This window comes from Diceros bicornis, chromosome 2 (assembly GCF_020826845.1).
Source record: "Diceros bicornis minor isolate mBicDic1 chromosome 2, mDicBic1.mat.cur, whole genome shotgun sequence".
Classification (NCBI taxonomy): Eukaryota; Metazoa; Chordata; class Mammalia; order Perissodactyla; family Rhinocerotidae; genus Diceros; species Diceros bicornis.
In genome coordinates this window covers 58,114,456-58,140,436 of record NC_080741.1, presented here as the reverse complement: position 1 = coordinate 58,140,436, position 25,981 = coordinate 58,114,456, and the positions used below count along the sequence as shown (strand labels likewise).

The following is a 25,981-nucleotide window of genomic DNA, read 5'->3' as shown; positions in this document are numbered from 1 at the left end:
GCCTGTGACCACAGGAGAGACAACCAGATACCACAGCTGGCTCCCGGTTGGGATATGAGTGACTTTGCGGAGGATCATGCCCAAATTAGGCAGGGCAATTTCCTCACCAGAGTGACAGAAACTGGGGCGCTTAAAAGACTAGAACATTTTCTTCATTTCTTTTGGGAATGAAACCTATGACCTTCAGTTCCTCAGAGAAGTGAAAGTAGCAACAAGGAATCCAGTAATTCCTGTTATCTGCAGGCTGTATAAGTCAGACAAGCCTGAGGAGGTGGCCGGGAGTCCGCACTCCAAACACCGCTGTCCTCGCAGGGGCCCTGAAGCCAGAGGAGCGCCAGGATGTCTCAGGCGCCCGCCGCCCTGCTGCTTCTCCTCCTCTCCATCAACAGCGCCCTGGCCCTAAGGATCTGCTCCTTCAACGTGAGGTCCTTTGGGGAAACCAAGAAGGAAAATCGGAACACCATGGATGTCATTGTGAAGGTGAGCCCCTGTTCCTGTCAGGAGGATTGATGGACACCCGTCAAACCCTCTCAACTGCTTTCAGGCTTTAAGAGACTCAGGAGGAATTTAACCAAAGTTAGTTAGATTAACTAGGTAAAGTAGGGTGAAGGTAGCTGCTGGCTTGGAATTTTATAACGACAGCAACAATGACAACAACCACTTCACCTCTCTGGCCTCGTGTCATCACCTTTATTGGGGATAATAACAGTACCTCCCTGTAGGATTGTTGTGAGGAGTACGTGAGTTGGTAAATGTAAAGCTCCTAAAACAGTGTCTGACTCACAGTAAGCTCCACGTAAGGGTTGGCTGTTACTCTGACACTTATTACCATTGAATGAATGCCGGTGTCAGGCACTATACACACATATTTCATTTCATCACCCTTAGCAAGGAAGATTGTTATCCCCCATGCAGAGACGATGAACGACAAAGGGGAAGTAACATCGTATAGCTGGGGGGGGGGGGGGACCGGCATGCCCGCCCAGCGTGGTCTTTTAACCATCAATGCAGCAGAGTTTTGCTTGTTCTCTTTCTTTCTCTTTCTCTATCTCTCTTTCTTTTTTTCTCTCTCTCTCTTTCTCTCCCTCTCTCTCTCTCTTTCTCTTCCTCTCTCTCTCCTCCTTCTCTCTCTCTTTCTCTTTCTCCCCCTCTGCCTCACTTCCTTCTTCCCTCCCTGCCACCCCATTAACCTCCTCCCAACTCTCAATTCTAATATTTCTCTCCACTTGGATAAAACTTTCCTTAGGTAATATGACCAATGTCTCTCTCTGCTTACATTTCTCTGGAGTCAATTGATTCTCTTTACCCTACAGGTTAATTTATTTTTGATGCTGGGAGTTGAAACCTTTCCCAGGATTCTGATAGGTGCTATTGCCTTAGAAAACCCCGGAGGCACCTTGGTATGGTGGGAATGCCAGGAGTCGCGGGTTCAGATTCCACCCGGCAGCCATGTGAGCAAGCCGGGAAGTCCTTTCTCCTTCCTGAGTAAAATGGGCCTTACACGACCTGTAGTGCCAGTTGGCTGAGAGAACTCAAGGTGTGTAGGGCCCCCACCAGAGCCTTCAACCAGGCCAGTGATCATGAACGAGAGCTGCCGCTATTATTATCAGGCAAAGTGGATTAGAGTGAGGACTGGTGTGCTCTGTTCTTACTCAGACGGTCCTCTCAGACCCGGTCCGCCCTGCCCTTTGGACAGTACCCAAGGCCTTCCAGATGCCATTGTTTAGCCAGGTCAGCCATGCCCAGCCTGTGGGAACCGTGACTCCTGGCTCAACAGGGAACTCTGACATGGAAGGGAACTATTTTCCCACTTCCTCACACATGGGCCCATGGAGCCTGGGTACCTACTGCGTTCCTGTAGCCTTCCTCGCTTATTCCATCTGGGAAATGTCACCACAGTCTTAGGAGGCTGTCTTTATGCTCCTTGGTGATTCCACCGTGGGGGGCCTACACTCAGTACCTCCTCTGAGCTGTTGTGCCTTAGAAGGCAGACTAATGGACAGCCCACCACACCAAACACCAAGTGTCTGAAGTCTTTGTCAAGGCCCGCTTACCTTCCCCATCACTGCAACACCACCCTGTGAACAGAGGCTGTCCCCAAACACTGCCAGAGCCACCCAAAGCACGTACAGTGAAACCCAAACCCGGGCATTCAGGATAATAATATTTATAGGGCCCATACGCACCTACTATAAGCCAGGAATTTTATATTCTTATTTAAAACTGCAGGGGGAAGAGGGAGAATCCTCCTCTGCCCTTTCCCTTAAGGTTTGTGGGGAAAGAGGGAGAATCCCCCTCTGTCCTTTCCCTTAAGGTTCTTATGGCTGGCCAAATAATTAACAAGACAGGTTAGCAGGAGAAAATAATACCAAGTTTAATAACATGTATACATGGGAGAAACCAGGGACACTGCGTTTCTCAACACAATAGCAGAAATTCTCGTCTTAAATACCATATTCAGCCAATGACAGAGGAGGATGTTGGGGGTGGGGGGAGTCAGTTACAGGAGATTACCACTAAAGCACAGTAAACAGGAGTAAGGTTATTATGCAGATTTAAGGCCTCACCTTCCACGTTGATAAGTTTCTAGAAATGAGGCCATCCCCCCTCTTCCCAATACACGGAGGGAGATACCTTTACAAATGGAGATTTCCCTTATAAATGTAAATGTTTGTCTGGCAACTCCTCGCAGGGCCACCCAGAGGATGTGGCCAGAGACAGAACTTCCGATAAGATGGGCTTGTTGGTGCCTTTTCTATTGTAACATCTATTTTACATTATATTACAGCCATCAGATAGAAGATCTGTTCCAGGAAGGAGTTACTATGTCAAATTCTTTAGGCAGGTAGTGGGGGAGGTCAAATGTCCGTCACAGAAAACAATCAAGGTAAGAGATATATTTCAGGGTGGCCAAATCTTGATCTCGCACAATAACCATGGTGTAGGAGGCATTGCCCTCACTTTATAACTGAGAAGACTGAGACTCAGAATAGTGAAGTGACTTCTCCAGGTTTCCATAGCTAGTAAGGGGAAGATCCAGGATCGAATCCAACCGTAGAACCCAAGCATATAGTGGAGATGCCTTTTCCGCTTTTCCGTCCTGGATTCATCACGCAGTTGTCATTGTGACCTTCGCTGGGGTGGTTGGAGAGCGAGGCAGGCCTGCCTTCTCTATCTTAGGTTTGCTGGCTGGCACCTTGGGCAGTTCTCTAGATGCCAAACTCTGCCTGGGCAAGGCTCTTTCTGTCCGTGTCTTCTTCAGTTTGTCCTTGAAGAGCAGAGCTTGTTTAGCAATGGATGCTCGTTGAAGGCAGGCCATGTGCCAGACGCTCCGAGGCACTGGGGATGCAATGGTGGAAGTGGGAGGCCTTGTCTCCCACAGCACGTGATAAGTACAATTTTAGGAGTGCTTCCTGTGTGCCTGGCCCTTAATATGCAGTATCCAAGTTCAGCCCCACAACCCCCCTGATTAATATGCCCATTTTGCAAATGAGGCAACTGGATTCAGAGAGGCGAGGTAAGCGCCCAAGGTGATAGGGCAAGCAAGTGCAAGAGTGAGGGCTGGAGCATGGGCTGACTGACCCTCTCTGGCCTCTTCCCCGCCACGCTGTGCAGCTCCTTCTTTAGAGGCGTGAAAGAGGGTTTCATGACACAGCGTGTGCCCCAGATTTTTCAAGAGTTCTCTAGACTGTCCCTTCCCCTCTCCCCAGGCCTGCTCATGACCCCCCTGCTGGGATCCCTCACCATTGGCCATGCACAGCCCCTACTTTCCTCCCCCCTCTGTGAACAGAGTCAAGAAAATCTCACCAAGTTTCAGGTCTGGGAGGGCCTTTCAAGGACCCCAGTCCTTGGAGCCTCGTCCTGAGGAGATGGAGCCAGGGGAGATACATTTTTCTTGGTCCTCTGACCTGAAATGGGGGCAGGGAAACCATGTATCGTTAATGGATTTGAAAACTGAATATTTAATGACTGTGGGGGAAATGCTCACAATGTAACGCTAGGCTAAAAACACAAGACCCAAACTCTACGATAAATATCCCCACAATTTGCTGAGCATCTGTTCTGGGCCAGGGACTGGGCTGAGCATTTTATGTCCATCATATCGTTTAACCCTCACAATGACCCCATGACGGGGATATTGTCCCAGTTCACATATAAGGAATCTAGTGATTCAGGGAGTCGAAGTGACTTGTTCAAGGTCACTGTAGCTGGTGAGCAACAGAGTCAAAACATAAATCCAAGGCCCTTCGATTCGACATCCATACTTTGAACCAATGGGCTAGTCATTTTGATGCCAATTTTATAAATATATGTGAGTATAGAAATCACATGGAAAAGTGTCTGAGTGGTGGGGTTACAGGTCATCAGGTGATTTTTATAGTCTTCTCTGTCTTTTCTGCCTTTTCCAAATTTTTTACAGTAAGCCACATTATTTTTGAAATTAGAAAATTGTAACAAAATTATTTTTAAAAGGATTGAATATGAAATGTATTCCCATTTGTCTTACAATGCCATAAAGAAGATTTAAAAGCAGAAGATATATGTGTTTTCTGAACTTGTCTTACCTGGTTCCACTATGGCCCTCTTTCCCTCTCTCCCCTCTCTCTTTCATGCGTGCCAGATGCTGTGTCAGGAGTTGGGCATAAAGTCGTGAATAAAGCAAGGCCTAGCATACTGTGCTAGGCACACAGCACACAGCAGAGCCTTGATAAAATTTTGTTGGAACCCAAGGATGGATAGATGGGTGGGAGGATGGATGGATGGATGAAGGCCAACAGCTCAAGTTATAGGTTTCATCCCCAGGAGAATTCTGATCATGGGATTTTGAGCCATTGCTCACTGCAGTGTAGATTCCAGTCTATGGGAAATATTCCCAGAGGTGCAGGGGAGACTGCCCAAGGGAAGTGGAAATCAGTAACGGCTGTAGCTGTGGGGCTCAGGAGTGTTTGTTATGCAGGCAAAGGGGCTGTAAACGGGAAATCTGGAGGCTCAACACTGCTACTCAGGAAAGGGAGCCTGGTTCATGTCTGAGTGGCACTGATGGATCACATGCAAAAAGGGACCTTGGTCTTTGAGGAGGAGTGGTCACAGGGACATAGTGGTTTCCTTGGTTGTCAAGAGGGGCTCTGTAGTAGCTATCCCATTATTCATATTCACACGATGTTCAAATTACTTAACTTCACTGAGCCTCAGAGTCCCCAACTTTACGATGGGGAGGATAGGAAGACTGGCATCACAGGGTTATTATGAAGATCTAAGGAGCTAACTCTTCTAAAGCCCTCACTACGTGCCAGGCACCGTATTAGTCACTTTACATAAGACGACTCATTTAATTTATGTTAAAGTTAGAATTACACCTGTCATGTCTTAATAAATATTGGCCATCATCTCTTTTCCCACAATTCCTTCCTCATCAAGCAATTTTCTTTTTTAAATGATGCTTTAATTTTTAAAAAATTATACATATATAATTTTTAAAATTAAAAGCTTATAATTTATAAAGTAATTTTATGAAACTAAAAATAGTCATTATGGACTATTTCGAAACTATAGAAACCTAAAAAGGAGGGAAAAAAATCACCTGTTATCCTCTGACTCAAAGATAAACGTTGTTGGTGTTTGGGTAACTGTTATGGGCATTTTTCTATGCAAAAATAAATACATAAATCTGCATCTATTTTGCATCATGGAGACCCTCCTATATCATCAGTTTTGTTTTCTGTTTTTATGTTAGAGGTATTTCACATGTTGTTAACATTCTTTTAAAACATGGCTTTAACTTCTTCTTCTTCTTTTTTTTTTTTTTTGTGAGGAAGATCAGCCCTGAGCTAACATCCGTGCTAATCCTCCTCTTTTTGCTGAGGAAGACCGGCTCTGAGCTAACATATATTGCCAATCCTCCTTCTTTTTTTCTTCCCCAAAGCCCCAGTAGATAGTTGTATGTCATAGTTGCACATCCTTCTAGTTGCTGTATGTGGGACGCGGCCTCAGCATGGCCTGACAAGTAGTGCCTTGGTGCGCGCCCAGGATCCGAACCCCAGGCCGCCAGTAGCGGAGCGCGTGCGCTTAACCGCTAAGCCACCGGGCTGGCCCATGGCTTTAACTTCTAATGCTATATAATGCCTTATGCTATGTTTGCAACATATTTCATTTAATGCTTTCCTATTTGGGGATGCTTAGGTTGTTTCCAATTTTTTTGTTGCAATGCATCTTCCTTTTTGATCTGTACAAGTAATAATAATAATAATAATAATAATAATAATTTATTGTGTGCCTCCTACATGGCTGGCACTGTTCTAAGTACACATTTAATCCTCTAGCAACCCTATGAGGGAAAGACTATTATCATCCCATTTATAGATGAAGAAACTGAGGTGCAGAGAAGTAGTAGATATTTCTTTACAATGGAAGACACTCCTCAAAATGGGAAAACTAGAACAAAGGAAAAATACATTTTTTAAGGCTTTTGATACATATTCTAAAATGCCTTCCAGAAAAGTCTGATGGCGACAAGTGACTAAATCAGCAGGCTGGCTTGGTGAGCAGCACCCAGCTCTCCCTGATGAACCCTGCAAGGCTAATGCCATGGATTTCAAGCCTGTTGGTGGAAGGACTCAAACTCAGACATAGTCTTCCTCCTCAGTCACTGCACAGGTGCATCTCCAGGCCCCCCACCCCAGCTTCTTCAAGGCTGCACAAGCCGTGCTTCTCCCTGCTCTAGGTGGCTCTGCCCTTTAGAGAGGGAACGGGAACATACCTATGCTCTGGAAATAAGGCCAGTGGCATAATCCTCCTGCTCCAGGGCTTTGGAGGCTGTGTGAGAAGACAAAATTAACCTTGGCGATGCTCTATCCTTGACCAACAAATTCCATAGCATCGAGCCTGCCAGGACCCCAATACAGAAAGGTCCCTGTGGTCTCCAAGGGGAATCAGCGCCCTAGCCTCCAGGTTATTGCTCACCTTTGTTAAAAAACAAAATTCAGCCAACTCAATTTGAAGATCTAATTGGCTTTGTTAGGTGATTCACGAATCGGGCAGCATCTCATCTAGCAGAGAGATGCTCCGAGGGGTTGTACCAAATGGAAGGTTTTCATAGGAAGAAAGGCGGGGCAAAGGAGCAATTAGCAAAAGAAAAGAAAGGATTATTTGGGGCCAGGACATCTTCTTTTTGGGGGGAAGGGAGCAGCAAGGGTTTTATCGTGTAGATTGCTTCTTCTTCCTCTGGGGGATAAAGAGGGTCTACAGGAGAGATCATGTCATTGGCGCTGACTGGAAAATTCCAGTTTATAAGGAATTACATTTCTGGGAGAGGCTGAATCTGCAATTAGGTTAGTTATTAAATCTAAGTTTGGTATTCTGGGCTTTAGCAGGAGTGATGCCATTTTGAGCTCAAGGTTTTCTCTTTAACACCCTCAAGGAGGCTCTCCTGCATTCTGTACCCACGGAGCTCCTCTCCTTTCTGGGCCTGTTCAAATGCCACCTTCTCCTTGGAGCCTTCCCTGATCCTCTGAGCAGAAGTAATTAATTATTCCTCAACACTCCCGCAGCTCTGACTTTTACTTAGCACAAATTTCATCCGCCTCTCATTATAGCTCGTTGTTTCCATTTGTCTCTCTCACTCACAACAAGTCTTTGAGGGCAGGGACTGTATTTTAACAGTTTAGCATGGTGGGCTTTGTAGTCACACAGACCTGAGTTCAAATCCTGACTCTACCACCTATACTGGCTGTGTGACTTTAAACTAGTCACTCAATCACTCTGAGCTTGGTTACCTCCTATGTTTAATGAGCTAAAAATCATAGTTGTCTCATAGGGGTTGGTGTTTCCCAGAATAGGCTCACAATAAACGTCAGTTTCTATAATTATTATCACTATAATTATACCTCATTTCCGCAGTAGCCAGCCTGGTACTTTTTACTTACTAAGGGCTTAATAAATATTTATTGTTATTATTGTAATTATTCAAGCAAATCAAGAGGTAGGACGTGCAGTGGGTTATGGCCGTGGGCTCTGGCCTTGGATTACCCAGGTTCACGTTCTGCCTCAGCCAATTTCTAGCTGGGTGACTTTGAGTCACAGCTTTCCTGGAGCCTCAAGCTCCTTGTCTTTAAAATGGGCATAATAATAGTACTTACCCCAGGGAGTCCTTCATTTATTTCAGAGAGGAAGTTAATTCATTTAACAAAGCACCCAATGTGAGACTTGAAAGGTAGTAAGTGCCCAATAAAAGGTTTAATTATTTGTAGTAAATGGCCTCAAACACCTGGGAATTCTCTCCACAGGTCATCAGGCGCTGTGACCTCATACTCCTGATGGAAATCAAGGACAGCAACAACATGATCTGTCCCATGCTGATGGAGAGGCTGAACGGGTAATGACAGTGCCCCTGGACCCTCTGCGGGCTCCAAGTCAAGTGCAAGCGCACCTGAAAATCCCCGGGGAATTGAAACTAGTGTGAGAGCCGGCACTCGCTCTAACCACCAGACCACGCGGCCAACACTGCTCAGGCTTCCAACTCTATTGACCACGGTCCTGAGAACTTTCAACCTGCTGCTTTTAATATGATAAAGCAAAAGAGGGAAACAGGTTAGGAGTAAGAAATGAAAGAAACAGACAAGAGGCTGAACTGAGAAGTACTGTTATAAAGAACAGATTGAGGACAAATGTGAAATTATGATATGCGCACATGCTGGAATAGTATGTAGCCATTAAAAATCATGTTTACTACAGAATAGGTTAGAGCTAAATATTCCAGCATGGAAAGATGGCTGCACTACATTGAAAAAAGCAAGTTCAGAATTGTGGGTAGAAGAGCCCATTTTAGTAATCACATTATATTATACACGAATAAGGGTAGGTTTGAGTTTGCATGGGCGTAGAAGAAAGACTGGAAGGATGTGCTCCAAACTGTTAATAGTGGTTACTTGGTGGGGGAGGGGGTGATTGGAGGAAGACTGTGGAGGGAGTGAGTGAAGGAATGGGGAACATTTGCTTTTTATTTTATATACTTCTGTATGATTTGAATATTTTACAAAAAGTCTGAACTAATTTTATAAATTAAAAAAAAATTTCGAATAATGTCCTTAAATGATTTTAAATGACGTTGGGTTATGTTTATGATTTGTATTCTTTCTCAAAGAATAATCAGCAGACCCACCTACCTAAAAATCACTCCCGAGTGAGTTAAAACACATATTCAAGGATCCCCTCTATTGCATGAGAATGTCTGTGAGAGGGGAAACTTTATGTTAATAAGCTTCCCAGGTGATTCTGATGCACCTAATTTTTACAAACTTCTAATATAATGTTTGTTATACTCTTTACAATAGAGTATATGACAAGTACCGAGTAATTCAATTATGTAAACAAAACAAAACAAAAAATAGATAAAAGATTCAAAGACAGTGAACCACAACGTTGATGGTGGCTACCTCAGAGTACAAATTTACAAGGAATCTAAATGTGATTTCTTCTATGTATTTTCTGTATTTTCCGAATTTTCTACAATGACAATGTCACATACACCCCTTCCTTTTCCTTATGATATATTTTATAAATTTTTTTTACAATCCCCCCCCCCCAAAGCCCCAGTAGATAGTTGTATGTCATAGTTGCACATCCTTCTAGTTGCTGTATGTGGGACGCCGCCTCAGTATGGCCTGAGAAGCGGGGCGTCGGTGCGCGCCCGGGATCCGAACCCGGGCCGCCAGCAGCCGAGCACGCGCTTAACTGCTAAGCCACGGGGCCGGCCCTTATGATATATTTTAAACGTATTTAAAAGCACAGAGAAAGTGATAACAAATAGCCATGTATCCACCATCCGGACTGAAGAAACAGTGACATCTGGCCATTATTATTCTGCTAAAAAACAAAATTCAACCGAGTCAATTTGAAGATCTAATTGGCTTTGTTAGGTGATTCATGAATCAGGCAGCATCTCCTCTAGCAAACAGAGAGATGCTCTGAGGGCTTGTACAAAATGGAAGGTTTTTATAGGAAGAATGGGGGGCAAGGGAGCTATTAGCAGAAGAAAAGAAAGGATTATTTGGGGCCAGGACATCTTCTTTTTGCGGGGAAAGGGACCAGTGAGGGTTTTATCATGTAGATTGCTTCCTCTTCCTCTGGGTGATAGAGAGGGTCTGTATGACAGATTCCTCAGTGCTGATGGCGAAATTCCAGACTGGTGGGTTAAGAGTTACATTTCCCGGAGAAGCTGAAACTGCAATTAGGTTAGGTATTAAATCTAAGTTTGGTATTATGGGTTTTAGCACGAGTAATGCTATTTTGGGTTTATGGTTTTCTCTCTCTCTCTTTTTTTTTTTTTTTGTGAGAAAGACTGGCCCCGAGCTAACATCTGCCAATCCTCCTCTTTTTGCTGAGGAAGACTGGCCCTGGGCTAACATCCATGCCCATCTTCCTCCACTTTATATGGGACACCGCCACAGCATGGCTTGACAAGTGGTGAGTCGGTGCGCGCCCGGGATCCCAACCAGCGAACCCCGGGCCGCCCCAGTGGAGCGCACGTGAACTTAACCGCGCTTGCACCACGGGGCCGGCCCCTGTGGTTTTCTCTTTAACAATATTTTTATGATCAGGAAACCCACACTGTTTTCTAAATGAATGGTCATTCAAGCCTCATTAGACTTGGGAGGAACAGCCTTGGACCCTCTCCTTCACTTGGGGTCCCTTGGTCTGGCCCCACCCCTCTTTGGGCCTCAGTTTCTCATCTGAAAACACAGAGTTGGAGCTGAACTTCTCCCTTTTAGCCTCAGCAGGTCTTCTGTTTCTGGATCTGATTTTTGACAATGACAGAGGGAATGTAGCACAGGAAGTAGGCCCCTATGCTCAGCTCAGACCACTTGGGTTTGGATTCTGGCTCTGCCATGACCTCGGGCAAATTACTGAAACTCCTTGTACCTCATTTTCCCCGTCTATAAAATGGAGCTAATAATAGAACCCACTTTCCTGGGATGCGGCGATAATCAAATTAAATCATGCATGTAAATCACACATGCCTGGCACATAGCAGTGGTCACTAAGTGCTGGCGATGTCCATTACCAGTAGAAGGAAGGGAATTATAATGGCAGATGGTGGTCTCTGGGGGCCACATGTAACAACTACTGTAGACACCCTAACTACGTGCCAGGCATCCTGATGATCAGTTTACGTGTGCTATTTCATTTACTCCCCCCAACAACCCCGTAGGGTAGGCACTATTACTGCTTCCCTTTTAGCTGAGAGAACTGAGGCACAGAGAGAAGGACATGCCAAGGTCACCAAGTTGGTAAATGGCCGAGCCTACCTCTGACCTGGGTCATGTCTGACTCCAAAGCCAGTGCTCTATTCTGAGCCCCCTCAGCTTTCCTCAGAGTGGCTCCAGTCAGTTTTCAGAAGTATGGAGACTGAGGGGACAGGGGTCTCCAGGCACCTCCCCACAATTGGCCTGGATTGATTCTTCCCACCCTCTGTGGTCTCAGTGCTCCCCAATCTCCCTAGACTGTGCTGCAGACTCCAGGCAGAGCCAGACCTGCTTGTCTCCTCATCCCCCATAAGCCAGGAGTGGCCTTAGTCACCTCACGGCTGAGTCATTGCAAGCTGTTTGCCAACTCAGGACTTGGCAGCCTGGATTCAGAACAGGGCCAGCCTTCCCAAACTGGAGGCCCAGCAGAATCCATTGTCCACACTCCCAGAGTCCCAATGGCTGGATCTGCCTCAGAATATGCATTCCCAGAAATTTCTGTAGGGTCTAAGTTGGCCTCTAAAGACCCTCTCTGCTTTTTTCCAACTGAACCTGAGAATATGCCACCGCTTAGACATGCCCTGGATCTTTTTGTAGGCAGATGGAGAAAACCATGTCAGGCTCTGCCATGGGTGGAGTTATCAGCAGTTTTGGCAAACACACTGAGCATCAAGCTTCCCTCGTATAGATGAGGAGTAGGGTCCATGGGACTTCACGGCTGTATCCCCAGGCCCTGGGATATAAACAATAGCTAATTTGGAATTACAGTTCCAGGACTTGTGAGAAAATGTCTGGGGATTTTCAAAGCAGGAAAGAGTGTGCAACGAAAATGTTACTAGGAATCCTGCTTATGATAAACGCTCAGGATGACCTGATAAGTTTTACTCCACTCAGAAGTATGAGATACAGCCCCAGCCATGAGCCAGAGTGGGATTTGGGGCAGATTCTGGGCTAAATCTTCTATGGTCTCAATTGTCTCTCACATGTGCAGGCCATAGCATGTGGATTTGGGGGTGAGTAGGATCTGGGTCCAAATCCCAGCTTTGCACTTGCAAACTATAAAAAGGAGGTAACAATGGTACCCGTCTTATAAGGACAAGAAAAAATGGCTATAAAGATCCTGGCAGATGTCACATTCTTAGTCAATGGTAGCCCTTCTTATTAAACTCAAAGGTTATGATAAATGGTAGCCCTTCTACATGATGTCATTGGAGATATGGAAGCAGATTGGAGAGAGGGGAACCTATGCAGTAAGGGAATGTTTATTCTTTAAGATGCAATGTAAAATCTTTATATTTTCTAGAAATTCAAGAAGAGGCATAACATACAACTACGTGATTAGCTCTCGGCTCGGAAGAAACACATATAAAGAACAGTATGCCTTTCTCTACAAGTAAGTATAATCTATGCTTCCTGGAACATGGTTCACTTATAAATTATGACTGTGAATTGAACCAAAATGTGTATCTTTTCTTCAAAACAAAATGTTGACCTCTAATCGGTTCTCAATATTGATCAAAATAATTGCTGTCAAAATTGGGGCTGATGCAAAGTTTTAACTCTTCAAACTAGAAAACACGAGCAGCTTCATCAAGTCTAATTTATTGGTTGACTCAGTGGTTCATCTGGTCAGGTCAGGAGTTTAAATATATTTAAAAAATAAAATATATTTTATTTTTTATTTTTTTTAACTTTTATTTATTTCTTTATTTATTTTTTGTGAGGAAGATCAGCCTTGAGCTAACATCCTTGCTAATCCTCCTCTTTTTGCTGAGGAAGACCGACTCTGAGCTAACATCTATTGCCAATCCTCCTCCTTTTTTTTTCCCCAAAGCCCCAGTAGATAGTTGTATGTCATAGTTGCACATCCTTCTAGTTGCTATATGTGGGACGCGGCCTCAGCATGGCCAGAGGAGCAGGGCATCGGTGTGCGCCCGGGATCCGAACCTGGGCTGCCAGTAGCGGAGCGCAGGCATTTAACCGCTAAGCCACAAGGCCGGCCCAGGAGTTATTTATTCTTCATAGTCAAGTCCTGGCCCAGGGATGGAAACCTGAGTTGCCCAGCATGGCTGACTCTGGAACTTCATATTCTCGTCTTCTTCCTACTAGTAATTTGTTTTAAGTCTGAACATCAACTTGTGGGTGCCCCATATAACTAGTACTGCCCAGATCTTCAGCTCCCAAAGCACCCTGGCCATTGAGAAAAGTTGACTGAGCCTTGTTCTCAGGCTAAGATCCCTGGAACTGCTTGGGAGGCTAATGAAGATGAGGGAACCTACGTCTCTGCTTCTCGAAAGATGTAAGAACACAACTGACTCAGCTCAACGGGCTTCCTTTTTTCTCTTCTAGGGAAAAGCTAGTGTCTGTGAAGAAAAGATACCTCTACCATGACTATCAGGCTGGAGACGCAGACGTATTTTCCAGGGAGCCCTTTGTGGTCTGGTTCCAGTCACCCCACACTGGTGAGACCCACAGGCCCCTCTCGCCCATGATCTCCCCAGCGATCCCAGGAACAGGCAGCAGCCCTGAGTGTGAGCTGTGATCCTAGGGTTTATGCAGCATCTTTAGGGAGGCATGAGGCTTGAGATGGCCATTAAGAACTTCTAATACTTGAATGTAGAGGATGCAATATAGTTTGATGACACCAGGCTGGCTTCTCAGAATGCCATGACTCAAGACCTCCTCAGCCTGGAACCCACCTTCTGGAATCAATGATAACTCCACCATCTTTGGAACACTTAGGCTGATGGAAATTATTTACCACAATCCCTCAGTCCCAATCAAGTATAACTATTCTGTCATTTAAAAAAATCCTGGTGATGACCAGCAAAGATGAACCCCCAACCTAGAATCTCATTGTCCCTCCAGTAACCACGTGGCAACATCCTGCACAGACTGGGGGTAGAGAGGAAGTCCAAACGATTGCACCCTGAACTCTAACAACAATAGCACTTGTATTAGCCACTAACAGGTGTTGATTCCTGATTAGTGCCAGGCTCTTGTCATCCTTGCAACACCCTGCAAGGTAGGAACGAGGATTATCTCCACTTTACTTCTGATGAAACTGAGCTTCACAAAGATGGAGTCTCTTGTCCAATGTTACCCAGCAGCTATTGGAGCAGATGAGTCAGAGTTGTAACCCAAGCCATCATCTCGGGAGCCCACGCTCTTAGCCACTATGAGACACTCAGTGGAAAGTCAAGATTTAATTTGGTTTGCAGATTGGAGCTTTATAGAATCAAATATTTCTCCAGTACCTCCTATGTGCCAGGCTCTGTTCCTGGCACTGAACAAGACAGACAAGGTCCCCACCCTGGTGAAGTTGTGTCATAGTAGGGGAGACAGATAACGATCAAATAAATATACGCAGAGCTGTAAGTATGTACACCTGTATCTACACTACACAAATATAAACGTCCTGAATGGTGAAGTTAACTATTTCTGCCCAAGGTTAATTAGCTCAGAGCAGAGTACTTCAGGGAAACAAACATGGAGAAATGTGGGTAAATTCCCCGTAGAAAAAGAGGAGGTGGGAACTATTGAGAGCAAGAAATGCCCCTCAGAGAGCACGTGCAATAATCATCTCTGTCATGCACACGATTCACTTTTGACTGACTGGGGCAGTGTTCAGAGAGCCGCTCCTCCAAATGATTATTTCTTTTCCAAGAGAGTCTTCAGCCTTTGTGAACAGCTAAACAAACCTGTTTGTCTTGAGCTTCCACCCTTCCAGTCCTTCCTACCAATACCCCTGCCCCCACGGCACCATAGCCGTGCCCTGTTTAGAGTTTCCTCTCTTGTACAAGGAAACCTCTTTATGTCCTTTCTATTTGGGATTAAAGATGAAGGAGTTATCCATTCATCTATCTTTTGTTTCCTTCATTCATTTACTCAATCATTCATTCATTCATTACTCAATCATGTATTCAATCAACAAACATTGTTGAGCACCTCCAATGTGCCAGGCACTGCGTTAGTTGCTGGAGCCAAGAAGGTGAACAAGACAGATAAGCCTGCCCTCACAGAGCTCAGGTTCCAGCGGGCCAAAGAAGCAAAGCAAGAAATTTCAGAGCATGAAGGAAGTAAACAGGGTGCATTGAATAGCAGGGTGAGGGGCCCACCTTAGATGGGGTGACAAGGGATGGCCCCTTGGAGGTGACATTGGGCTGTGACCTGAAGAAACCAGTCACAGAGGGCTGGGGGAAGGGCATTCTGGGGGAGGACACAGTGAGCACACAGCTCCAAGGTGCGAAAGAGGTTGGGATGTTTAGGGGGACCAAAAAGAGGATGGAGAGTACAGTGGAGGTGTGAGAAGGAGAGCGAGAGACGAGGCTGCTGGATCAGCATGGGGTCCTGGAGACAGGCTGCCTGCTCTGAGTCCTGGCTCCCCACTGTGTGACTTGAGCAGTGTCACCCAACAGCCCCCAGCTCCCGAGTAGGAGTGGGACCCAGGCACTGAATGAGGGAAAGCCAGAGACAGAGGCGTTCGGAACACGACAGCTGCGATTAGCAGGTGGGCAAGGCCCAGGTCCGAGGCTCTCTCAGCCCCTCCTGCTGGGAGGAGTTTTTAGACACTCCACAAAAACCTGTTTTACTTTTTAATAACTTTTTTTGGCTTTTTTTTCCTGATTACAAAAGGAGTATAAACTGACCAGCCTCAATTTTTTTTAATTAGAAAAAACTTTTTTCCTTAGTACGAAAGCCAAACAGGCTTATTATTTTTAAAAAATAGAAAATACAGTTTTTCATAAAATGAGAAAAATAACAATACCCACAATGCCAGCAGGGAACACTGTCAGCTTTCTTTTAGCCATGAAGGATGAGTGGGAGAAAAGAGGCTTTCGTGTACCTCTAAGGTGCATAACTAAGGACTCTGAGATCATCCAAAGCTCAGCCACTGGCTGGACCCTCTGGAAATGTGGGGACCAAGACGACACAGTCCATGTCCTCCGAGGGGCAACCTGTTTCCCTCAAGCAGCGTGCCTGCGACTTGACAGGGGAAGTGTGTGACCTCCGCCTCTTTCCCGTTCCTCAGCTGTCAAGGACTTCGTGATTGTCCCCCTGCACACCACCCCTGAGACATCCGTTAAAGAGATTGATGAGCTGGCTGAGGTCTACGTGGACATGAAACGCCGTTGGAAGGCGGAGGTGATGATCTTCTGTGTCTGTTGAATTCCCATTAAGCAAGGGCAGAATCTGGTCCTTGAGAGGATGAATGGACTGCCTGGGCGCAGGGCATGTACAGACCACCAGTGCTTTAGAGCCTTACTTTAGGCCTTTCCTCAGCCTAAATATCCTTCTTGCTAAATCTGCCTGGGTACCATCCATGTGGGTCTTGAGAATTCATACCCTGTGCCACTAATAATAGCTGCTAAAATTCATGAATGAATAGCTGGTGCCGGGCACTATGCTGAGGCTGGACATGGACAAGTTTATTTAATCCTCCCAGTAACCCTATGAGGTAACTACTTTTCTCATTCTCACTTTGCAATTGACAACAGTGACACACAGAAAGGTCAGGAGTCTTTCAGTTGCAAGTGACGGAATCTGAAAGTGGCTCATGAAAAGGAGGAGCAATTTATTGGTTTGTGTAACCAAAATGTCCAGAAGTACTTCAGGCATAGCTTGATCCAGGGCTCAGACAAGGTAATCAGAGCCTGTCTTGTCTCTTTCTTTCCCTTTCTTGGTCTTCCATTCTTCTGGATGGGCTCCATTCTCAGCCCAGTGCCACCCTTGGGATCGCGAGATGGCCACCAACAGCTTCCAGACCAACTGACCAATTTTCTGTCCCACAATGCAACAAATACCTGAGATTGAGTCTTATTGACTCTGATTGGGTCACGTGTGCATCCCTGAACCAATCACTGTGATCAGGGTTAAATGCATGTCAGCTCCACCCGAACCTCATGGACTGAGGTGGAGGAGGGAGGTAGTTTCCCAAAGAAACTAGGGGTGCTATTCTCACAGAAGGGAAATATGTCCACTATTTGGCCTTAATTATCTCCTCATCTGGTAAACAGGGACACCATCCTCTGTGGCTGTGAGGGTCTGTGAAAGCTCCTGGAAAATACGGAAGTGCTCCGGAGGCTCTTCCACATTTCTCTTTCCTCCTTTTGGCATGTGACTCCAGAGGTCCCCCTTCTTCTCCCTCAGTTCAGCTGCTCAAAGTGCAAAATGCATCAAGTAAAGCCTGGACACAGAGCTGGGGCGTGGACAACACAGGGAGTGTATTTCATTGCTTATTTGTAAAAAGCAGAGCAATAGGAAGACTCATTCATTCATTCCTAAAGTTATGAATCCATTCATTCAACAAGAATTTATTGAGCATCTGTAGGTGGCAGGCACTGGGAAGGCATCAGTGGCGCAGGAGTGAACAAGAGGGGAAACTTGTGCTGGGGCCCTGCTGTGAGGCAGACCCAGATTCAATTCTTGACCTCACCACTTGAAACTCCAAGCCGAATGGCCTAGAGCGGGTCACTTTATCCCTCTATCCTGTTTCCACAGGGATTAAATGTCTCTTCTACCTCCTAGAGTTTGTTGTGAGATTTACATTAAACTGTATAACACCTAATGCTGGGCCTGGCACACAGCGAATGCTCAGTCAGTCGTGCCTGTATTAACAGAAGCTGGTGGTCCCTAGGGTTAGGGATGACATCCTGTCCTCAACTTCTCCCATCAATCCCAGGGAAAACCATCATCTCTGAGGTCAAAATAAAATGTTTTTGAAGACAACTCTAAAGTCAGCAACAACCCCAAACAATAACACAAACAAGGAAGTCTGACACTTCCTCTGGATGGAGGAATATTAAAATTCTGTTTCAAGGGTCCTGCAGGGAAAAACACTTGCAAGAGAGAAAGCCCCTGTTGGTGATCTTAGGGTGGGCTGGACAGCTCAGTCCATCGCCTCCTCCCCTTATGGCTCCTCCCGCTTCCTCAATAGACAGAATAGCCAGAGGAATAAGTTCCCACCTTCAAAACAATAGGAGAGAAGGAGGGTGCCACAGCTGTCAGATACACCACCCGGGTTCACTTTTCCTGCTCGGAAACAGAAGGCGTTGCTTCACTCATATGTTTATACTCTGCAGTGGTTTGAGCCAGAGACAAAGATGTGAGGGAAGAAATGAGCTGGATTCCTTTATCCCCACCTAACACTGCGTGCTGAATTATGGAGACATGGTGACTAAGAACAGGAGGGAGCAGCTACAGCAAGCATCCTACTTCCCATTAAGAACATCCTCCCTTGGACATATTTGCCTGTCAAACACTCATCAAAACTGACTCACTTTTAAACAGTGGCCTCTTATTTACAAAAGCAAGAATGAAATTAAGAAAGACCCTGTGTTAGTTTGCGAGGGCTGCCATAACAAAGTACCACAGACTGTGTGGCTCAAACAACAGAAATTTGTATCCTCACAGTTCTAGAAGCTGGAGGTCCAAGATCACTGGGTCAGCAGGGCTGGTTTCTTCTGAGGCCTCTTTCCTTGGTCTTTTCTCTGTGTCTCTCTGTATCCTAATTTCTTTTTATGAGGACACCAGTCATTTGGATTAGGGCCCACCCACATAACCTCATTTTACCTGAATTACCTCTTTAAAGGCCCTATCTCCAAATACAGTCACATTCTAAGGTACTGGGCATAAGGATTTCAACATATGAATTTGTGGGGACACAAATCAGCCCATAAGAGAACCCATTGTTTACTGGGGGTGGGAGGTGGAGTTGTTGCTAGCAGTTCTGAGCAAAAGCATTGGCAACAATGCTCACCAGGTGACAGTTCCGAATCTCGTCTTTCAGAATTTCATTTTCATGGGTGACTTCAACGCCGGCTGCAGCTACGTCCCCAAGAAGGCCTGGAAGAACATCCGCCTGAGGACCGACCCCAGATTTGTTTGGCTGATTGGGGATCAAGAGGACACCACGGTCAAGAAGAGCACCAAATGTGCATACGACAGGTAGGAGGCGTCTGCCAGACCCCTGCTAGCCCGTGCACTGCTTGGCATGCGTGAGAAAAGGCACTGCCCGCTGGGCGGACGAAGCACTGGGCTTGGAGAGCTGAGTCAAGTAGACTTTAGGCCCCTCCCCCGGGTACTTTGCGCAGTATACAAATGGCAGGACCACATACGGTAGCCCTGGGCACTGTGGCTTACCAGTGACAAGTGCAGGCTTTGGTGTCAGACAGGCCCTGTTTCAAATCCTGGCTCCACCACTTACTATGTCTGTGACTGAGAAACTTCAGCTCTCTGTGTCTTCCTTCCTGCACCTGTAAAATGGAGATTGCAGTAGTGCCTCACTCATGGATATGGGATGGGGATTAAATAAAGTAACATGTGGAAACCTTCTAACAATGCCTGGCATGTGGTAAGTACATTCATTGGCTGTTAATTATTCCATCACAAAGACATACCAAAATTTATTCCCTCAATTCCCTATCACTGGGCATTAGGTTATTACCAAGGGTTTGCTATTAAAAGCACTGCTGAAATGAACATTCTATATGTGCCTTTTGTGCATATGTTTATGATTTCCTCAGGGTAAAACCCTAAAAATGAGATCAGTTAGTGCAAGGATATTAGTACTTCTAAAGCTTTTGCTACGCATTCCTAAACGTAAATACATACATTTAAAGAATAGCATTCTCTTGTATTTGTAAAGTCTCTCTGGGGATTTTCAATCAGTTTTTACCTTTGCTTCTTAAATCAGGAGGGAGGTGGGGGGGCCACCTGAAGCGTGAGAATGTTCGTGATCTTCCCAGCCATAGCAGAGACCACAGCAAGAAAAACTGTAGGACCCTGGTCTCACGGTGGCTGCCGTTTCCAGAGCTCAGCCCGCCACTGAGGAAGCGTGAGATAGCCATCTGCGAGAGGACAGTGGTTCTCACTTCTCTAGTTTTGAGGTCTGGCTTTTATTTCCATCCCATGACCTCCTTTGTTCCTCTTGGAAATGTCAGGGCTGGTGTTTCCTTTGCAGAAGTCCTCTCTCCAGCTCTCAAAAGTGGAAACAGCCCTAGCATTTGGGGAAAGCAGAATCAAGGTGCAAAGTTACAGGAGACTGAGCTCCCAGGGCCTGCCCCCTCCCTCTCATTTTGAGGGGCTCTTGGCAAAGCCGCTTGGAGATGGCCACTTGCCCACTCGCACATGCCAGTAGTGTGACCCTGGACAGGTCAAGTCCTTTCTGCAGCCCCGTTCTTCTCCCCTGGCAAACAAGAGGAAGCTGATTGGAACTGATGAAGCAGAAGGACAGTGACTCAGAGGGAAAGATGTTCACAATAGATGACGTGGGATGCGGGAACAGGTTAAAAAAGGTGTTTACCAAAAGAACCCCGGTTTTATACACGTGTATGCCAAACGAAGGCAGGATTATGTGTGATTTTTTTAAAAACGAGTTTCTTATTTTGCTGCTCTGAATTTTCTATGTTTTCCATAACAGCATGGACCTTTTGTGGTTTTTAAAAAGGCGTATAAATGTTTAATAAGGGGAGTAAGACGAAACGGCGACAACTCCAGTCTTTGTTCTGCGTTCAAATATTGATTAAACACCTGCCATACACTGAGCGCAGTGGACAAGCAAAGATGCCAAGAGCTGGCCCAGGCACTGGGGCAGGCTTGGGGGAGCTCCGCATGATCAGGTGACCCACCTGCACACATACCTAGAAGGAGTCAGAAATGAGGGAGTCTTAACTATGCTGTTCTTGACTCTCTGGGTCCAGTCAGCCAGTCGGAATCAGGGAGAGCTCAGTGGATAGTCATGGACTGGCAGTTTGACTCATCTTGGCATTCTTCATTCAGTCTGTTGGGGCCGTGTAGACCCCAACTGCATCACCCCGCTTGGGATACATTAGAGTCCACATAAACTCATTTAACTACCAAGTTCCCATTTTTTGTCATTGCTACAAAGCAACTGTACTATGGTTCTTCTCTATATTTGTCTTTAAATCCATTCATTTCTTACTGGAATAAATTAATTTTTGAAGGAAACTTCATAATACTAAGCTAAGAAAACAGCATCATTTGCCATAAGTCAAAAATAACTGTGAAAATAAGACCAGTGAAAACTGAACCATGTTAAATTCTGCCGTAATTCTCTCACCTACAGAATGTTTGGCAGTTGCAATCTGCTCCCTCTTGGTCAAAATGGGAGCTTAGGGAGTAATTATAGAAAAACCAGTACCTTTCTTCATAATCAAATCAGGAAAAGTGAAAAATAATTGCAAAGGGAACAATATCCTCCGTAGGCAAGTCACTGCTACATGGTATGGTGTCCATGTATCATTAATAAAATCTCTTCCACCACCAGGGCTACGGGCCCACACAGGGAAACACTGTCCAGGTGCCCACAGTGCCGCAGCGGAGGCTGATCCTATTTCCCAGTATTAGACACCATCCTAAGAGTCATAAGCTAAAACCAGGTCTGGACTTTGAGCACCAGATGAAAGGGCCAGGCTGCTCGGTCAATTCCAGATGTCAAACAAGAACCTTGGTTTGATCTCAGAGATCAACAGGGTGAATTAATGTGACTATCTTCCCTCCCCTTCTCCAGGATTGTGCTTAGAGGACAAGAGATCGCCAGCTCTGTTGTTCCCAAATCAAACAGCGTCTTTGACTTCCAGAAAGCTTATGAGTTGACTGAAGAGGAGGTATGGCTGCCATGTTGTCTTTCTATGCCACCATCCTGGGAAGATGGGTTGGTGTCACCCTTTGAGGCCACCACTGGAGACATAACATTGGGCTGTTGGACCTTGAGTCTCGAAGCCTATGATTCTGTGACTTGAGGACCTGCCTCCATTTCTGATGGAGCTGGTCCAGGGATGAGGCTCACCAGTATGTGTTCTGTTGAGTTGACTTTGAGCATTTCATCTTCCCTCCCTGAGCCTGAATGTGCTCATCGCTAAAATGAGTGTCTCCTAAATCTCAAATTTATCTCCTTTTTCTCCTTACAGGCCCTGAATGTCAGCGACCACTTTCCAGTTGAATTTAAACTATGGTCTTCAAGGGCCTTCACCAACAGCAAAAAATCTGTCTCTCCAAAGAAGGAAAAAAAGGCCAGTTACTCCTAGATACAAGGGTGCCATTTTATTAACCATTTCTTGCCTCTAAATAAAACAGCTCCACCACGTATGAACTGCTCCTTGCACTCAGGACACAAGACTGGTCCAGCTGCTTTCGTTTTTCACCTTGAATTTAATCCAACTTGAGCCAAATTAGGAGGAGAGTCTTGTATTATCCCTGTTGGGTTCATACCTCCTCTGAATTGCCCAAAAGGAAACTGGAGGCTTCTGTAGTCCAAAAGAATGGTCTTCACGTCCTGAGCCAGAGCGCCATCAGCTCACCCCTGCCATGAAAGAGGCCCAGGAGGAGGAAGGTCAGTTTTCAGTCTTCATGAGGGGATCCTGTTCCACAGGAAATGACCAGAAGCACCAAGGCCCCGTCTGCACCCCATGGTTTGGGCAATTAACTGTTTTAGGAATCTGCCGCCTCCTGTCTGAGGTCAGCCCACCATCACACCTTGCGAGGATGAAGGATGAAGGCCTATCCCACCTGGTCTCCCTGCCTCCAAATTGTCCTCCAACTCAGCCAGCCCAGTAACCACCAGTATCATCCCTTGAAATTCTATTTTGACCACAGCCCACTCGCATTTCCACCTCTGCTTATAAATCCTTCAGGGGCTCCCATCACCATCTGGAGAGAGCCCAGCCAGAGTTTTTAGACACCCACCAGGTCCCTATTATCTGGCATATCATGTCAATCTCACCTTTGTCCCACCTTGCACTTTATGCCCAGTAGGACTGCCCCTTTCCTGCACACCCCACACTCTCCTCCTACTGGACTTTGGCTCCACCCAGGGGCCTCACCCCACCCCAGAGCCTGGGGTAAGTGGCCCCGGCCCCCATGTATACTATACCTCTATTGCAACGTTCACCACATTGTATTTGTCACCAAGGCCACTATTAGGGCTCCTTGGGTTACCTGGTGGGACAAAGGCCCAGTTGGCTGGCTGAGACTTGAGGATTTTGTTGTCTTTCTGCAACCAAAGACTTGCAGGGGAGTCCAGCAGCAAGGCACCATTTTACCTGTATCCACAACCATTTTTGTTTGTTTTGCTTTGTTTTCCCTTATGTTGTTTCCTTGTTCAGGTAGTGCAAGAACATGGCTAAATATGCAAGCAGTACCAAAGAGAAAGCAGTCACGAGGAATGCCCACCCGACCCCCATCCCCTAGTTTCCTGTCTCGGAAGCAACTGCTCTCACCAGCTTGTGTGTTTGTCCAGAGAGTCTATGCGTAAATATGCACCATGTGTGACCTTGGAAAATACAGAGTACGGCATTCTATATGCACAGTCCCCCTCCTTGCTTATTTTCCTTAATATATCATGGCCAATGTGACTTTTGACATAAGAAAAAGAGACTGCAAGCCTGATTTTTGAAATTTGGTTACATCTGAGGGAATAAAATCGAAAGGGTCCTGCTTAAATGGAGAATACCATTTCCCCAAACATCCGATTAAGCTCAGAGGTCTTGATGGCCTTGGCGGGGGAGGTGGCAGGGCTGTAAAGCTTCTGTCACCCCCTCTTCTGAGCAGGGCTTACTGTCCCAGGAGAACTTCAGTTTCCAGGGTCCAAAGCAGTCAAGTAGGCAATTCACACCCGAGCTTATCCCGGAAAGGAGGGTCATCCTTCAGCCCCAAAGGGCAGCGGCAGGGCTGGACAAGAGCCCTGTGCTGGGCGGGGGAGGCGGGGGAAGTGGACCAGACACTAACTGAGCCTGTCCATGGCTCTGACCTGGTCCTGCCACCCCGCAGCCTCCTCGGTGACAAGACATCCCTCTGTCCCTCTACTGGAGAGGCTTCCTGGAGCCCCAGCCATCTGCCAGCTCTCATTCTGGGCAAACTCTGCTGGGCAAGAGGGGATAGAGTGGGGCTTCTTGTCACTGGCCACAACCTAACAGAGCCACAGACATCCTCCTGTCCCTCGGTGTCAACTGGCCTGGCTGGGGTAAGAAACTCCCATGGCTTTTGGGGGAAGGAAGGTGGATGCCCTTGTGGTATACACCCTTTCAGCTTTGGCTTTGTCAAGAGGGTTTGAAACGTGTGTGCACCAGAATCCCAGGGACCCATTACCATACCAGTTCCAAGGCCCCAGCCCCCCAGAGTCTGTCTCAGGATGTCTGGGGCAAGGCCCAGGAACCTGCATTTTTAACAAGCTCCCAGGTGATCTGAGAACCAGATGTTTTTTTCACTAATTATTTATTGAGTTCAGAGTGTGAACTCACTCTCCCAGCCCTCCTTAGTGAGAAGAGGTGTTGCGTGGTGAAGGGGACAGGCTCACTTTGGAGCCACACTCTGCTTCACTGACTAGTTGTGGCATGATGAGCAGGTCACTTACCTTCAGTTTTCTTATGTGTAAAATGGGGATAAGAGAACCAGCCTCATAGGTGAAGTTTAAATAAGATAATGCACGTAAAATGCTATGTGCCTGACACCTAGTAAGCCCTCAACAAATAGGCTGTACTTTTATTAACAGGACTTGCTCCGTCAAAGTGGTGGCCGCTTTAAGTCTTTGGGTACATATGGCTCTTATTTCCTTATTTAGAATGACTTTTTTCCACACAAGGAATTGGGTCAAGGTTCCATTTCTTTGTGATTCACCACAGCAAGTTTTTCGGCACGTAAGCCTTGAGAAACGCAGATGCCCCTACTTCCAGGCCTCGTTTTTTTCTCTTCCTCGTCAACATCCCTTTCCTGCCTCAGACACAGACACTCTGCCCCAGTGCCCTTCATCCTGTCCCCGTGTGGAGGTGGGTGATGGGAGCTTCTTCAGTCCAGCAGCCCTGGCTCCTCTCTCTCCCTTGGGTTGGAGAAGGCAAGAGTAAAGGGCAGTTGCCAAACCAGGAAAGGAAAGGGTGACAAACTGGAGGCCACATCCGTCTTCTCTTGGGGAAGGAGGAAAGGCAAGCGGCCAGGGGGGTGTGTGAGTGAGAGAGGTTCACACCTGCATCAGCTGCTGCATCTTCCCCTTAGGGCTTCCACCCAGTGGTGCTGAAGGCAGAGGCCACAGCAAGGAGCCAGCATGCCCATGTCACTTACCCACAGGCACATCTTGGAGGAGGAGTGGGTAACCACAGTCCCACAGGACCCTGGCACTAGTAGCTTCAAGCTTAGGTTTTAGGGAAGCTACTGAAATTAAGTAAAACTAAGGAAATTTCAAGGATGTGTGCGTGAGTGTGTGTGCACACGCACACACACACACACACTCGATTCTTCTGAGAAAATGGAGTTGGGAAACAGTGCGTGCCCTGAATGGAACACTAGCTGAATGATTGCTTGGTTCCCCAAGTCTCCACGTAAATAAGACAAGGCTGCAGACGGACACCAGGCCTCATGGGGCCAAGGGCACAGGGGGCTGCCGCAGTCTACTCACCGATTCTTGTTCAATGACTTCAGTGGCCTCCTCACTGGTCCCACCACTTCCATCCCGCCTCCTACAATCTGTCCCTTCTCCACAACTGGGATGTCCTTCCTAAAATGCAAATCTCATGCTATCTACCTACTGCCTAAAACCCTCAATGGCTCCCCAGTTCTCTCTAGATAAGGACCCAAGTCCTTACCATAGCTTACAAAGCCCTATATTTCTTGGCTTTCACCTCCATTTTCAACCATCTGTATACTCTAGCCACACCATCTAGTGCCATTCTTCGGCTCTCCCCAGCCTCTTTTCACGTGCTGTTCTCCCTCTCCTGGATTGCTCTTCTGCC

At 46.4% G+C, this 25,981-nt stretch overlaps 1 protein-coding gene across 1 annotated transcript; it reads left to right on the top strand.

The window, feature by feature from the left end:
- The first annotated feature begins 282 nt into the window (after positions 1-282).
- On the top strand, positions 283-22,425 carry DNASE1L3 (deoxyribonuclease 1 like 3). Its single transcript, XM_058549767.1, has 8 exons — positions 283-480; positions 8,283-8,371; positions 12,544-12,633; positions 13,590-13,702; positions 16,273-16,385; positions 19,030-19,187; positions 21,772-21,868; positions 22,172-22,425. The coding sequence occupies exons 1-8, from the start codon at positions 340-342 to the stop codon at positions 22,286-22,288; spliced, it is 918 nt and encodes a 305-aa protein (XP_058405750.1). The 5' UTR covers positions 283-339; the 3' UTR covers positions 22,289-22,425.
- Positions 22,426-25,981: the final 3,556 nt, after the last annotated feature.